The following is a 12,494-nucleotide window of genomic DNA, read 5'->3' on the forward strand; positions in this document are numbered from 1 at the left end:
CAGGCCCGGCACGTTTTGTCGACGCTTCTCGTTTCACACACGCTTTTGCTCGCGAACACGAGCTCGTAACTACGAATCTACTGCAAATCGCCGTCGCTTCATCGGCGCGATAGTCGGCGTTGGCCCGAAGTCGTCTCATCCGCTCTCGAGTAGCGGCACGGCGGCTTTCGCACCACGCTTCCTCTTGTTCGGGAGTAACGCACTTCTTCGGTCGCTCCATCTTCACAGCGATGTGCTCGGAACGAAGACGCGGGGCATTCTGTCGCCGCCGCGGCGACGCGAAGTCATAAAGACGCAACCGCATGCACGCCATTTTCGAGCGACAGCGACAAGCGACGGCGACGAGCGACAGGTTTTGCCGTCGCAGAGGGCTATCCGTCGCTGTCGCTGGTCGTGTCGCCGGTTTCTGGCCAGCCAGAAAATATCGCTTGTCGCCCGGAAGTCAGTGCGACGACATCCGCTGGGGACAGCGATTGCACAACAACATGGCAGCAATCAGTCTGCCCGCTTGGATCTGAATTCGCTGTTGCAACTTGCTCTCTGCTGTGACACCAAAAAATAAATAGTACAATCAGTCATTGCTTCACCTCATCACTAGCTGAAGACCAAGTATCGGCGCTCTCTTGTCGTTATTATTGAGATCGGTTGTTTTGTTTTGACGCTGTTAGGCCTGAGACGCCACCGAGAGCCGAGAAAGTGTTTTAAGTTTTACTCAACAGATGGCGCCACGGCACCTTACGCTGGCGGCATGGGACGAAGTTCCACTGGGGATGCATGGGACGGATTTTCACTGGGGATGATAGCATATTTTAGCTAGGTCTAGATAAAACATTGAAATTTTGATAAAATTGAGATTTATTTACGCGCGCAAGATAACATTTATTCGCACAACAATGTAAATCCGTCGCTACTCTTTTTCGCAATGTCGCGTTCATGTGGTTGCTCCACGCCGCGACACGACAGCGCGACAGGGTGTGCCTGTCGCGTCGCTTGTCGCTGTCGCTTGAATATCGCGTGCATGCGGTTATGCCTTTATGGGAATCCGCGCAGTGACGTCACGGTTTAGCTCCACCTCCGCAGATATGGCAACGCTCGGCACGGCTACGCAGGAGCTCAGTTGATGACGTCATGGCTCGGCAAAGCTGGGACGAAGCGATGCGCTCGATGTCGTCACGGCTTAGCTCCACCTAGACAGCTGTTGCGAGGCTCGGCGTTGCTGGGCGGCGCGAAGTGACGTCATCGCTCGGCGAGGTTTTCGGCCAGGTTTTCCTGCGTGCCTTCGCCGGACTAACCACCGCCTTAAACAGCTTCGCTGTTAAAACGATAAACGTAGACAATTGGCAATTAAGGTAGTAACACTTTGAATAAAGGATTGTAGTCTGTACGAAAATTGCATCGTGACAAAGCGTTCAGAAATTCACTTCATAGTGAGGAACACGCCGTAGTTTGAGAGACACTGCAGTAATAACAGGTGTTATTTGTGATAATAGGGACATTGAAGACATTAGTGGAGAGTTTAGATAATTTAGACTCTGTGTGGCTGTTTAACGTACACGGTTGTTTACGCACTCTGCCTTCTTTGCACTGTGCCAGGGGGCAAATTAGAAAACCTGTGCTCACAGTGGGACAGTCGCCGAAATCAAATGCATTGAAGTAGAGAATAGTATTGAAACTTACCATCTTGTTACGTAAGCATACTTTTTCTTAGCAAAATTATGGAAAGCAGCGCTCGTTGGCATTCTTTATATCTAAATATTGCTTTACAAGCAACAAGCAAGGTTGAGCAAAAACAAAGTGCTACACTCACAGCGCATACAAAAGTTATTTTATATGGCTGCAAACTTGCATTGTGTCCCTGAAGCCAAAAAGATCGGCGAGCCATTTTTTTATCTACACGTGCATATCTTGCTAGTACACAGTACACCAAAATCATAGCTATATTGTTCGGACTGTTTACAAGAAATAATGACAGTAATACGAATAACAGAAATGAGCATTTTATTCCAGCAAATAATCGGACAAAGCAAGAGCTCAAATTGGCTTGACTATCTTCTAACCGATAAAAGAAAACGTACATTATTTTGCATTTATTTGGTTACTCTCTCGTTATTATTCTAGTGAGCGCTATACATTAGGCCTAGCCCAATTAAGATGTGCATTGCGCACAAGGTAACTAAGGCTGTGTAGCTGGCTCGGCGACGGTTGCTAGCCGAGTGCCGGTAGCGTTAATCGTGGCCTCTGTCACTCCTGCTTTACGCTGCGAACGGGAACGAGCGAGGTGTAGCAAATATGGAACCCAATGTGAGAGCCGTGCCTACGACCTAGAGATTCAGGGTTTCATTATATACCGCCTGAGCTGGTGAGACATTTCGGCACCGGGCGGGCCTTTATTGCTACTAATTTTTTGGGTCTCTGCCATAGCTGAGAGGGTGTGCACGATTGAACGGGTCCGCTACCCCGAAGCTCACATTGCGCGTGTGTTACTTGTTTACTTTTATTTATTAGTTACCTGCAAGCGCCACATAGGGCATTACCGCAGGTAGGTTACAGACTCAACTAGGTACATGAAGAAATTATTTGAATGCGTGGAAAAAAGCATCATTTGATGTGATGTATACAATGCTCGATGGCAAACTGTTCCAATCTCGAACACTTCTAACAAAAAAGGAATAACGGAAGACTTCAGCCCTACAAGAAAATTACCTGACTTTCAAAAACTGGTCCAGTCACTTAGATATGTAGTGCTGTGCCTGGATATATTGTTCGTGGTTTATGCCTGTTTTAGAATAATACATATTGTGGAAACTTTTTAATCTGATATGCCTTGTACGATCCTTCAGCTCTTGCCATTTAAGTTTACGTTTGCTTCCTGTGATGCTAGGCTGCCGGCTATAGTTTGTTGCATTGATTTGTTTCTTCAAATTTGGCTACTCCATGGTGCTGGAGAGACTGTTGCATGGCGTTCCTTAAGCACCTCCGCATGTCCCCTGCCTACTTTGCAAAATGATTAACTGTACGAAATGGCCAACCCAGGTAATTGACCTGTGCGAAGCGCAACTTTATTTCCAAATGAACTGCATGGGGCTGAAGCTGGGCGAACTGTTAACCGTAGTTCGAGTAGCGAAAATCACGTCTAGTAATGTTGAGTTCCATATCGTGTGCCAGGCTGTGTGCGGCGAGCATTTACTACAGATTACAATGAGCGGTTCCATAAGGTTTGCTTGACGATGATAACGTGCTTGTGTGACGGCTTCTAATAACATTACTGCACCATGTGAGCACTTTGGTGATAGATGTGTGGCGTTGTTCGTCGTTAGGGGCGCTGGAAAGCTAAACCTAGTGAATGTTCCAACAAAACACTCTGAGTGTTTCTGTTATTTCAAGTTACGCAAGGGAAATAGGTCAAGCTAGAGAGCCTTTATACACACAAATGGTTAAGCGCTAAACAGGACGCACGCGGACACATATCAAGATTTCAGTCACCGTCAACGATAACTGGTTTCGGGGCGAGGTCAGAAAAGCACCGAATGAGGTCAGCGGCCCCAATCTGCTTTCGTAATGCGATATCGATAACCCGCATGGTTCCTGAAGACAATCGCCTTCTCAGAAACAAAGCATAGACGGCCATCGCGCAGCACGTCTATCCTCACTTCCGACAACGGCGCTGTGCCGCACACATAATCGTAAGCTTTCTGTCCTGAGGAACGGACCTGGCGCTATCCTGGTAGTACTTCAAGAACGGCTTGTGTAGATTACGTAGTACTACCAGGTAAAATGGGCTTTGATGTGTGTTGTCAGCCTGCGCAGTACCGCGTCGCATAATATGTGTTTTCCGGGGTCGTAGCAGTCGGTGTCTGCGTTGCCTGCCGTGCTGAATCATAAAAGGCATCAGCAGTGCAAACGCCTTGCCACAAATATGGTCTCCCTGTTGTGCTCTAAATAACTGTTCTTAGTGATGAGCGCAAACTAGTCATGCCTACATGCGCTGTCGTAACTATTTCAATCGACTCGGGTACTACGTGACTTTGAAAGAAAGTGGTGCGGGAGAGAGAGGAGCGCCTACAGGGTTGGTGCTGTCATTTTTATAATTTATTTTACAGTCGCGCCGCTCCAATGTCCATGCCAATATCGTAATGTGCTTGCTAACCAGGTACGTCGGAACCTTTAACCAAGAAAATGACTGGTGGTGAGTGAGGGAGTGAACATTATTGGGTCCACAATAGACGCGAGTATACTCGACGTCACCTGGCTAGGCCCACTCGGCGACCATCAGGTCAAACCTGAAGCTCTCGCGGGCCCTCTGGACTGCCAGGATTTGAGTGGTCTGATCCTGGGCCTTAATAAGCATCATCATTTCCTCTTGGGTGAAAGGGGGACCGGCATATGCGCAGCCCCACAAGACATTCTCGAAGTCCGCATAACCACCACACAGGGGGCAGTCCTGGCTTGGAAACCGTTCGTGGTACATTGTGTGCAGTACTGCAGGGTTTGGGTAAATGCTGGTTTGTAGAAGTCTGAGAGTCACTGTCTGGGCCCTGCACAGTGAGGAGTGCGGCAGAGGCAGGAGTCTTCTTGATGGGTAATTGTGTTTGCATATCTCGTTGTACGAGCCGGGAATCTCGGGTCGCCCTAGAGAGGACGCATTACCCGGCGCACGGTCAGTCAAACCTCGTGCATCCGAGTGTGCCTCCTCGTTGGGGTTGAGCGAGGCACCTTCATTGTTTCCAAGGTGCGCAGAGAACCAGGCCAATGAGTGATGTTTGAGGTCTTTGGCGTTTTGGATTATACGTAGGGCCTGGGGAGCCACCATTCCCATCTGAAAGGCCCTGATAGCGGTCTTGGAGTCTGAATAAATCGTGTCATGTATACCGTCTGTCAATGCAAGAGCAATTGCAATCTGTTCTGCAACGCTGGAACTAGAAGTGCAGATGGTAGCACAGCTGATGATTTTCGAATCACAGTCGATGACCACTGAGGAGAAGGCTTCTTCTTGAGCGTACGAAGCAGCGTCTACGAAGCATGTTCGATCCTTGTCCAAGCGGGCACTGGCGAGCAGAGCTTCACCCCTGGCTCGTCTTCGTCCTTCGTTGTACGTCGGATGCATATTGCGTGGCATCTGGTGTATGGAAATCTTCAATCTTATGTCGTTGGGCAGCTTCACAGCGTCGGGACCAACGACCGTGGGGTTACGTCCCAGCATGCCAAGTATGTCTCGGCCCGCTGGGGTGCCGGACAGTCTGTTAAACTGAGAAAACTCTTGGGCTTCAGCAATTTCTTCGAACGTGTTGTGGATGCCCAACTTGAGGAGGTCTTCTGTGTGCGTTCGGACGGGAAGGCCAACGGCAAGCTTGAATATTCTTCTGATTAGGGCATTGACCTTGTTGCGCTCCGACACCAGCCAGCTGTGCATAGCCGCCGAATAAGCCAGGTGGCATAGCACAAATGCGTGGATAATTCGGATCAGATTGTCCTCCCTGATTCCGCGGTACCTGTTGGCAATTCTTTGGATCAGTCCTAGGGCGCTTTCGGTCTTGGAACAAATGCGTTTGACGGCCGCTCCATTGGCCCCGTTAGACTCGATAAACATTCCTAGGATCCTGATAGTGTCCTCCCGCGGAACTGGGGAGCGGTTACCAGTGAATAACGTAATGTGGCTCTCTGTTGCTGGCATCCAGGACCGGTGAGAACCGCCTCTGGGCCTCTTCTTGTAGAGCAAGAGCTCGGATTTGGTGGGCGAGCACCTTAGCCCAGTGGGGATGAGATACCGCTCCGTCACATCGGTGGCCTCTTGCAAAGCACCCTCACATCCGCTGGGGCACCAGATGGTGATGTCGTCCGCGTAGATCATGTGGTTAATGTTCGGGATCTTGTTCAAGGCCCTCGACAGTGCATTTTAATCACAGGGCTAGTACCACGCAGAAACTTGTCAATCATTTCAATAAAAAAATGTTAACACTTTTTTAGGTTACTAAACAATTGCGTTTAGGACTTTAGAGCTCATGGCTTGCAAATACCACCGGTAGCACGAGAGATGCTCATTCCTACAAAGGGACTTCTCCAAGGCCTAAGTCGCAGGCGTCGGTCTGCTGTACATCAAGAACTAGTTCCAATAATGCCCCCAAATCAGTGCTCACTTGACTAGCGCTTATTTGGCCTTAATGAAGTACTTGGAGCTGACCGAATAATGCGTGCGCAGCCAAACCCAGAAGATTGATTTTGCTGGTCAGAAGTTGAATTTTTCCGGGGTGGACCGATAGGCATGATTTATACATTCGCTCCAACATGGTGTACAAATGCTCAAGATGTTCTTCAATCGCACCGTGAAACGCATTCAATCAGGCGATAATGAACCTTTGCGTAGATTAGCATAACGCCGATCAGTTTTTAGTATGAACACGGGCTATCGGGAAGGCCAAAGGTGGGCTAAGAAGCTCGTAGTTGCAATGTTTGCAAAGTTAGCTTAGTCATTCTAAAGTTAGTTTCATTTTATGGAGGGTTTTTAATTCATCTGCTAAATATTTTCGGAACACATTCCATCCTGAAATCACTTGCAGAAGTTTGAAGATATTATGGAAGTTGACATCGAAGCAAACAGCGACGACAAGTACTTGGTCGGTCACCAGCCTGATGGACGTCTCCTATTCCCTGGTACCGGCTACTTGGTTTTTGTATGGAAGTTCCTGTGCAGCCGCTATGGAAAACTTATGAACGAAACGCCTGTCATCATCGAGGACTTGAGGATTCAGCGTTTCACGATCCTGCCTCTAACAGGTAGGCAAAAAATGAGTTCCCACAAATAAAATAAACAAATTGGCCGTTGGGGAAATAGCTTTACAGCAGAATATTGCAAAATGTATGCGAGTCCTTAGCGGGCAATTTGCTCAATGCAGTGTGGGACACCGCCCGCTTGAATAATGAGCCAGAGGTCTCGAAGGCAATCAACTAAAGACAAATATAACGCATCACTACTTATTTCTGCGCTAGTTATTTTGTATTTAAGGGTATAATGGGGGCGCGAAAATAAGTGAACAGGGTTTAAGGGGGTGGGGTGGTGGTGTATACCGGATGTGTCCACCTAGTTGACTGGCCATTTCAGCTGCTGCTGAAATACTGAATCAGTGGACTGGGATACGAGCGAGAAAGAGACAGGTGCCCGCAGCCTGCATCGTGGTAGCTTGCACTGCTCTACCCAATCAGCGGCGGCTATATTCCACAGTCGACTAAGTGGACACGTACAGGCACCCCCCTCTCAGGACAGTAAAGACGTTCTTCCTAGTCCTGGACAACACCTTGTTTCGCGTCCTATTGCAACCTATCAACGACAAAGGAAAACCTGATTTCAGTCGACAAGTTTAGCTGTGTAGGTGTCCGCAAGGGGTCCTCACTTCTCGTTACATTACGTTACCTATTTTGTCGGAAGGCTGACACGGGAAAATCATGTCGACGCGTCCGCACTACGACACTAGCTGCTACATCCACGATAGACGCGCTCGCTGCGCATTAGCGGCGCCTTCTGGCATCTTTCTGGCTTTCTGCAGTATTGAGGTGCGAGGGAAAGTCAGGGAGGACTTGCAGTGACACAGACCAATACTAGTCCTTGTCTGGGGATCTTCGCTCCGGTCTTCCTTTCACGCAACAACTGTACTCATGCATTATCAACTGGCCACTCCCAAGCCTTGCTTATCCCGAGTCGCATTACAGCTAGGCAATGCGCAGACGCGAGGCTATTGTGCAGCTGTGATGACAAGGTTCTTAAAAGGTTAGCACGCACGCTATCTAACCATAGGTGCGAATAAACAAGAAAGCCGATTGCACAGTGACACGATCTATAGACACACAACAGTGTTGTAGAAATAAAACACATCACAAAACAGAGAAGAAATATTGGCTTAGCGTGTAACTAAGAATAAATAAAACATGCTATGAAATTCAGAACAGGCACGAAGTCTTTAGCTAAATACACCTATTTAGCGAATGTATTGGCCAAGCGTGACAACAGAAGTGACAATGAGTACAAAAACTCGGTTTCACTCGAGGATTTCTATCGGCGAATGCGACCTGCCACTTGCCGATGATGTGATGATGGTCGCCTCAAGCATAGAACGCTGTCGTTGACGCTATGATCAGGGCTATGCTCACCAGCCTTGAATAGAGTAGTCCGGTATATTTTGGTAAGACAATGTGGGGAACCGTTAGCAACGCTTCCCAACATACCCAGTTTTGCGGAAGGCTCCGGTCGTCTCGCACGTCCAGCCACTGACCTCTAGACACCACGTTCACTTAGTCTGTGCTCTTCGCGTAAGCTGCCCTGGTCTCTCCAACCGTAGGCAAGCCTCTATAAGTCTCTCTGATGAGAGTGTACTATGCCGCCCGCGTTTGCTAGAACCGGCACAGCCGGGTTGTCGCCCGTTGGTCAAACCTTCCGATGTCCGTAGCCCCACTTACGCCTCTGCCCTTTACTCGTGTTACTCGCGAGGTCATGCAGTACTCAATACAACAGCTGTACGTTGATCCCACCCTGAGGTCAATCACGACTACATATACGCCATCGGTTGCAGCGCCTTCCTTCCAGTTAGGACATGCCACCTAAGAGGAACTTATCAGCTGCCGAGCTAGAACAACGGGACCCTCATGTGTGCAATAAGTAGCAAACCCGAAGCAATAGATATATAAAAACAACCCTTACAGATTCTAAATCAATTTTGAGTGCCAGTGCCGTGAGCCGCTACATTGCTTGAATGCTAATGCACTAATGTTGACAGTCATCGTGAGATCGATTCCACGATATTTTCTAGTGCAGCACTGTATTTCACGGGATGCCAGCGCAATAACCCCACCGAACAGGCTTACTTTTTTACGAGGTGTACCTCTAAAGCTGAGAAGTAAACAACCTCTTAAAATATGTTTTTTGACATGTAATTTATGCACAGTGCTTTCCTCCAAATGTTTTTTGTGCTACAACCATACTTCATCAATTACAGAATTAAGCTCTACATTCAGCGTTCAGAGCAGGCGAATAAGACTGATGAATGAATACTGTTTACATCATAGTCTTCCATCGGCGGAAACTTGTTCTTTCGTCCGGTTTCGTTTTACTTTGGCGTTTCCTTTATACAGCTAAACGACAAGTAGCTTCCCTTATATTTCCTTGATTTCATTATCTGTTGGGTTGTTATGGTTGTGGCTAACAAAAGTCGGTCCCTTCAGTTCCTCCTCGTTTCGTTCTATGCCTGTGGTCAGCCACTCGCGTAACGGTTCGGTTTAATTAAGTAAAACACATTTTTTGTTCGTGTCAGGGATATCTATGTTGCAGCTTATTGTCTTCGAATGTGTTCCAATGAATTCTACACCATTTTTCCCAACATTTCAATAAGATGATTGGAGCCTGTGACAACTAAAGTTTGCCCTGAAAAATTCACCGACGACCACGATACTCCTTAATGCGAATTTTGAGCGCAGCTGTTTGAGTGTTTTGAATTCGCGATAAATTGTGGCAAAGAATTTGATTCTAAAGGCAGGGTGCTCTCGGCAGCGGCTCTCCTCCTCTGCTCGGGCAGGTTGTTAAGCAGCAGCGGCACAAGAAGCATTTCTACCGGTTGCGTCGCTCATTGTTAAAAAAAAGCGTAAACACAGGGCTTACGTGTAGCCCATTCTCTAGCGGCGGCAACCCCGCAGGTGACGTAGCGCATGCGCAGTGGGTCCGAATCCTCCGCCAGTGCTTTGTTTCCGCGCAGGCCGCATGCCTGGTCACCTTCGGCACTCGGCTTTCCTTCTCACCGTTACGTCATAGCCTGCTCCGCTTTCCGCCATCTGGGAGCGCGCCACCCACCTTTCCTCCTCGAGCCTCTTCGGTCTCGCCACTTTTTTTTACAGCGTAAGATGTTATGGGCTCATTCCAATAGCCGTTTCGGTTCGCAATGATGCCGCCGCCGGCAGCGGCCGCGTATGCCGCGCGTAACCTCTAACGGCGGAAATGCGAAAAAAGTACGCGTTTCCCGCCGGGATTGAGCCCGCGTCCGCTGCGTGGGAGCCAGATACTGTACCACTGGGCTACACACGCGCTTGCTATCGGCCAGAGGAAATGCCCTATAAGGCGAGCGCGCAGGGGCAGACGATCCGAGCCTCCGCCAGTCTGGTGGCGCCATCTAGGTAAGGTGCCTGCAAGCGCAGCGCGCGCAGGCGCAGACGACGACATGAGATTCAGACCAGACGCGCAATCAACGCGCTCACGAGCTGCCGAGCCTCCGCCAATATGGTGGCGCCATCTAGTTATAGTGCCTGCAAACGCGGCGTGCCCGACATGTAGGTTGCAGTTGTAAAGCTTGATCGGACTCAGCAGACTGCTGTGCGGACAGCATTACAAGCCGCAGCTCGCCGTCGACGCCAGGCGTACAGTTCAGATCGTTTTGTCAAAACGAGGCGAACAGACTGCCGCGAAGACCATGTTGTGCGTGGTGACCAAATTGGAGCTACTCTTGAGCTGGTCCACCAGCTTACGCTGTGACAGTGTTGCGTGTGCCGCGCAGGCCTGTGGCTTTTTCATCCCCGGCTGAGCGCCGCGTTTGCGCTGAACTTTCACTGTGCTCGTTCGATCGGTTGCAAGGGACGCCGAACCTATCCGCAGGAACGAACGCCTAAGAGCTGCGCACTGAAACATATATTTTCATTTAATTACGATTTATACAGAGTGACACAATTCTCCTTTTCTCTGGCCAGACCAGTCCACATTTGTCCCTCCGTATTGCCTACCAATTCTGAGATAACGAAATCAGAGCCGAAACCATATGAAGTAACAAGGTAACCGAACCACGTAACGTAGCTTATGACTTGGCGGCAGATAACTTGATAGACAAAACATTGCTGCTATCAGCTCAGGAACCTAATTTTTTAATCGGCTGGACTGATGTGTTTCCAGTTAAAGCCACCTCGGTTTAAGTCACACTGAATTATTGTACGTTGCTTAACACTGCGCATACGGGACGCTGCGAGAGTTGCAACACAGCGAGCTGTTGCACCATGAAGAAAGTGCTTACGACGACATAGCACGGAACTGTGACTGTTGTTTGCATCATTGGCTTGTTCACGCACGCATAAGGCATCAACCGGCCCAAAAGGCATATGAAGTATATATACCTTTGGAGTATATCCATAATGTGGAGTTCATGAGTAATTAGTGCATATTACAAAAATTTCTTCGTTTGAGGATTTTCTTCACTTCATAAGTGTCTCGGGTGGCTATTTCTCTAAGAAAAACGTATTTTTACTGCTTTCTAGACGTTAAGCACAAACTAGAAACATTTTTGTTGATGCAAGGACAATTCGACATCGCATTTGTTTTTGTTTCTTTTACTTATTAGACTTCCGCACCGTAGAAAACTAACGTTGAATAGTTTAGACAAGGGATAAGGCTTGCTGAGCGATGAACAGTCAAGCGGTAAAAATGTGTTGCAGTCATACGAGAACATACTCTTGCGTGTGCAGGTCGCGTGCGCTTCCAGATCAGCATGATGCCTACATCAGGCGAGTTTGAAGTCTCCGAGGGCCGAGCTGTGGTTTGCAAAGGTCGGATCCGCATGGCCGAACAAGGCGAGACGGTGCTCCTCAATGACCCTCTGGCAGCACCTGCAGAGACCGTTGCGTACGATATGGACTGTGCGGACGTTTATAAGGAGATGAGACTGCGTGGATACCAGTACTACGGAGCCTTCCAGGCTACCCTCAAGGCTGACTCACAGAGTAAGGGTTAACTAGGCTTTAAAATGCAGCGTTTTAACTCTATCTATGATTATAGAAAGACAGGGGCCTTGTACTTGAATTATGGAAATACGTCGCGGAACTAATATTGTGAGTTTTGATACATATTTTAACTCCAAACCGGACCTTTCTCGGAAATATTATGGTGTAACGTAAAATATGGTAACACTACGTTTATTATTGGAACCGTTCACGCGGGATTTTGACTGAGTTCTTGGATGATTTGAACGTGTTTCTATGGGCTCATGTAAATGAAAAAAAATCACAGCATATCCACGGGGTGAATGATGATGAGTGGGCGAAGCTCCGGAGGGAATCATCGGATCTCCCGCTTAAGGGGACGCTAGCACAAACGCGTTAGAAACGTGCAGTACTCTCTAGTAAGGGGGAGCGGCCACAGCGTCTTACGCAGCCATTTACACATGCCGGAACGTGCACCGCGTTTGCCGACGCCATCACATGACTGCTGAGAGAGTATACCCCCCGTATTCATAAACGCTCCTCGACTTGAACTTGACTTGCCACCGCTTTGGGCAGCGCGTTCGAAACGCGTTGAAGGTAAGGCGGAGAGGCCACAGCGTCTTACTCCAGCTTCTTACACGGGCCGTAACGCGCTAGCACAAACGCGTTAGAAACGCGCTAGAAACGCGGCCTTTCGTTAATGTTGGGTATTTATTGCCATCGTGGTGCGTGTGTCCATGTCCGCTTCGTGGCGTAGTGGGCTAACGCCGCGCGCTCGG

At 48.7% G+C, this 12,494-nt stretch overlaps 1 protein-coding gene across 1 annotated transcript in view; it reads left to right on the forward strand.

The window, feature by feature from the left end:
- The window catches only part of LOC119454277 (fatty acid synthase), a 46,521-nt gene extending 34,774 nt beyond the window's left edge, over positions 1 to 11,747 (forward strand). The window contains exons 10-11 of the mRNA XM_049668013.1: positions 6,555 to 6,771; positions 11,482 to 11,747. Coding sequence (XP_049523970.1) covers positions 6,555 to 6,771; positions 11,482 to 11,747 — 483 coding nt within the window. The remainder of the gene's footprint in view (positions 1 to 6,554; positions 6,772 to 11,481) is intronic.
- Positions 11,748 to 12,494: the final 747 nt, after the last annotated feature.

This window comes from Dermacentor silvarum, chromosome 5, assembly GCF_013339745.2.
Source record: "Dermacentor silvarum isolate Dsil-2018 chromosome 5, BIME_Dsil_1.4, whole genome shotgun sequence".
In the NCBI taxonomy this organism is placed as follows: Eukaryota; Metazoa; Arthropoda; class Arachnida; order Ixodida; family Ixodidae; genus Dermacentor; species Dermacentor silvarum.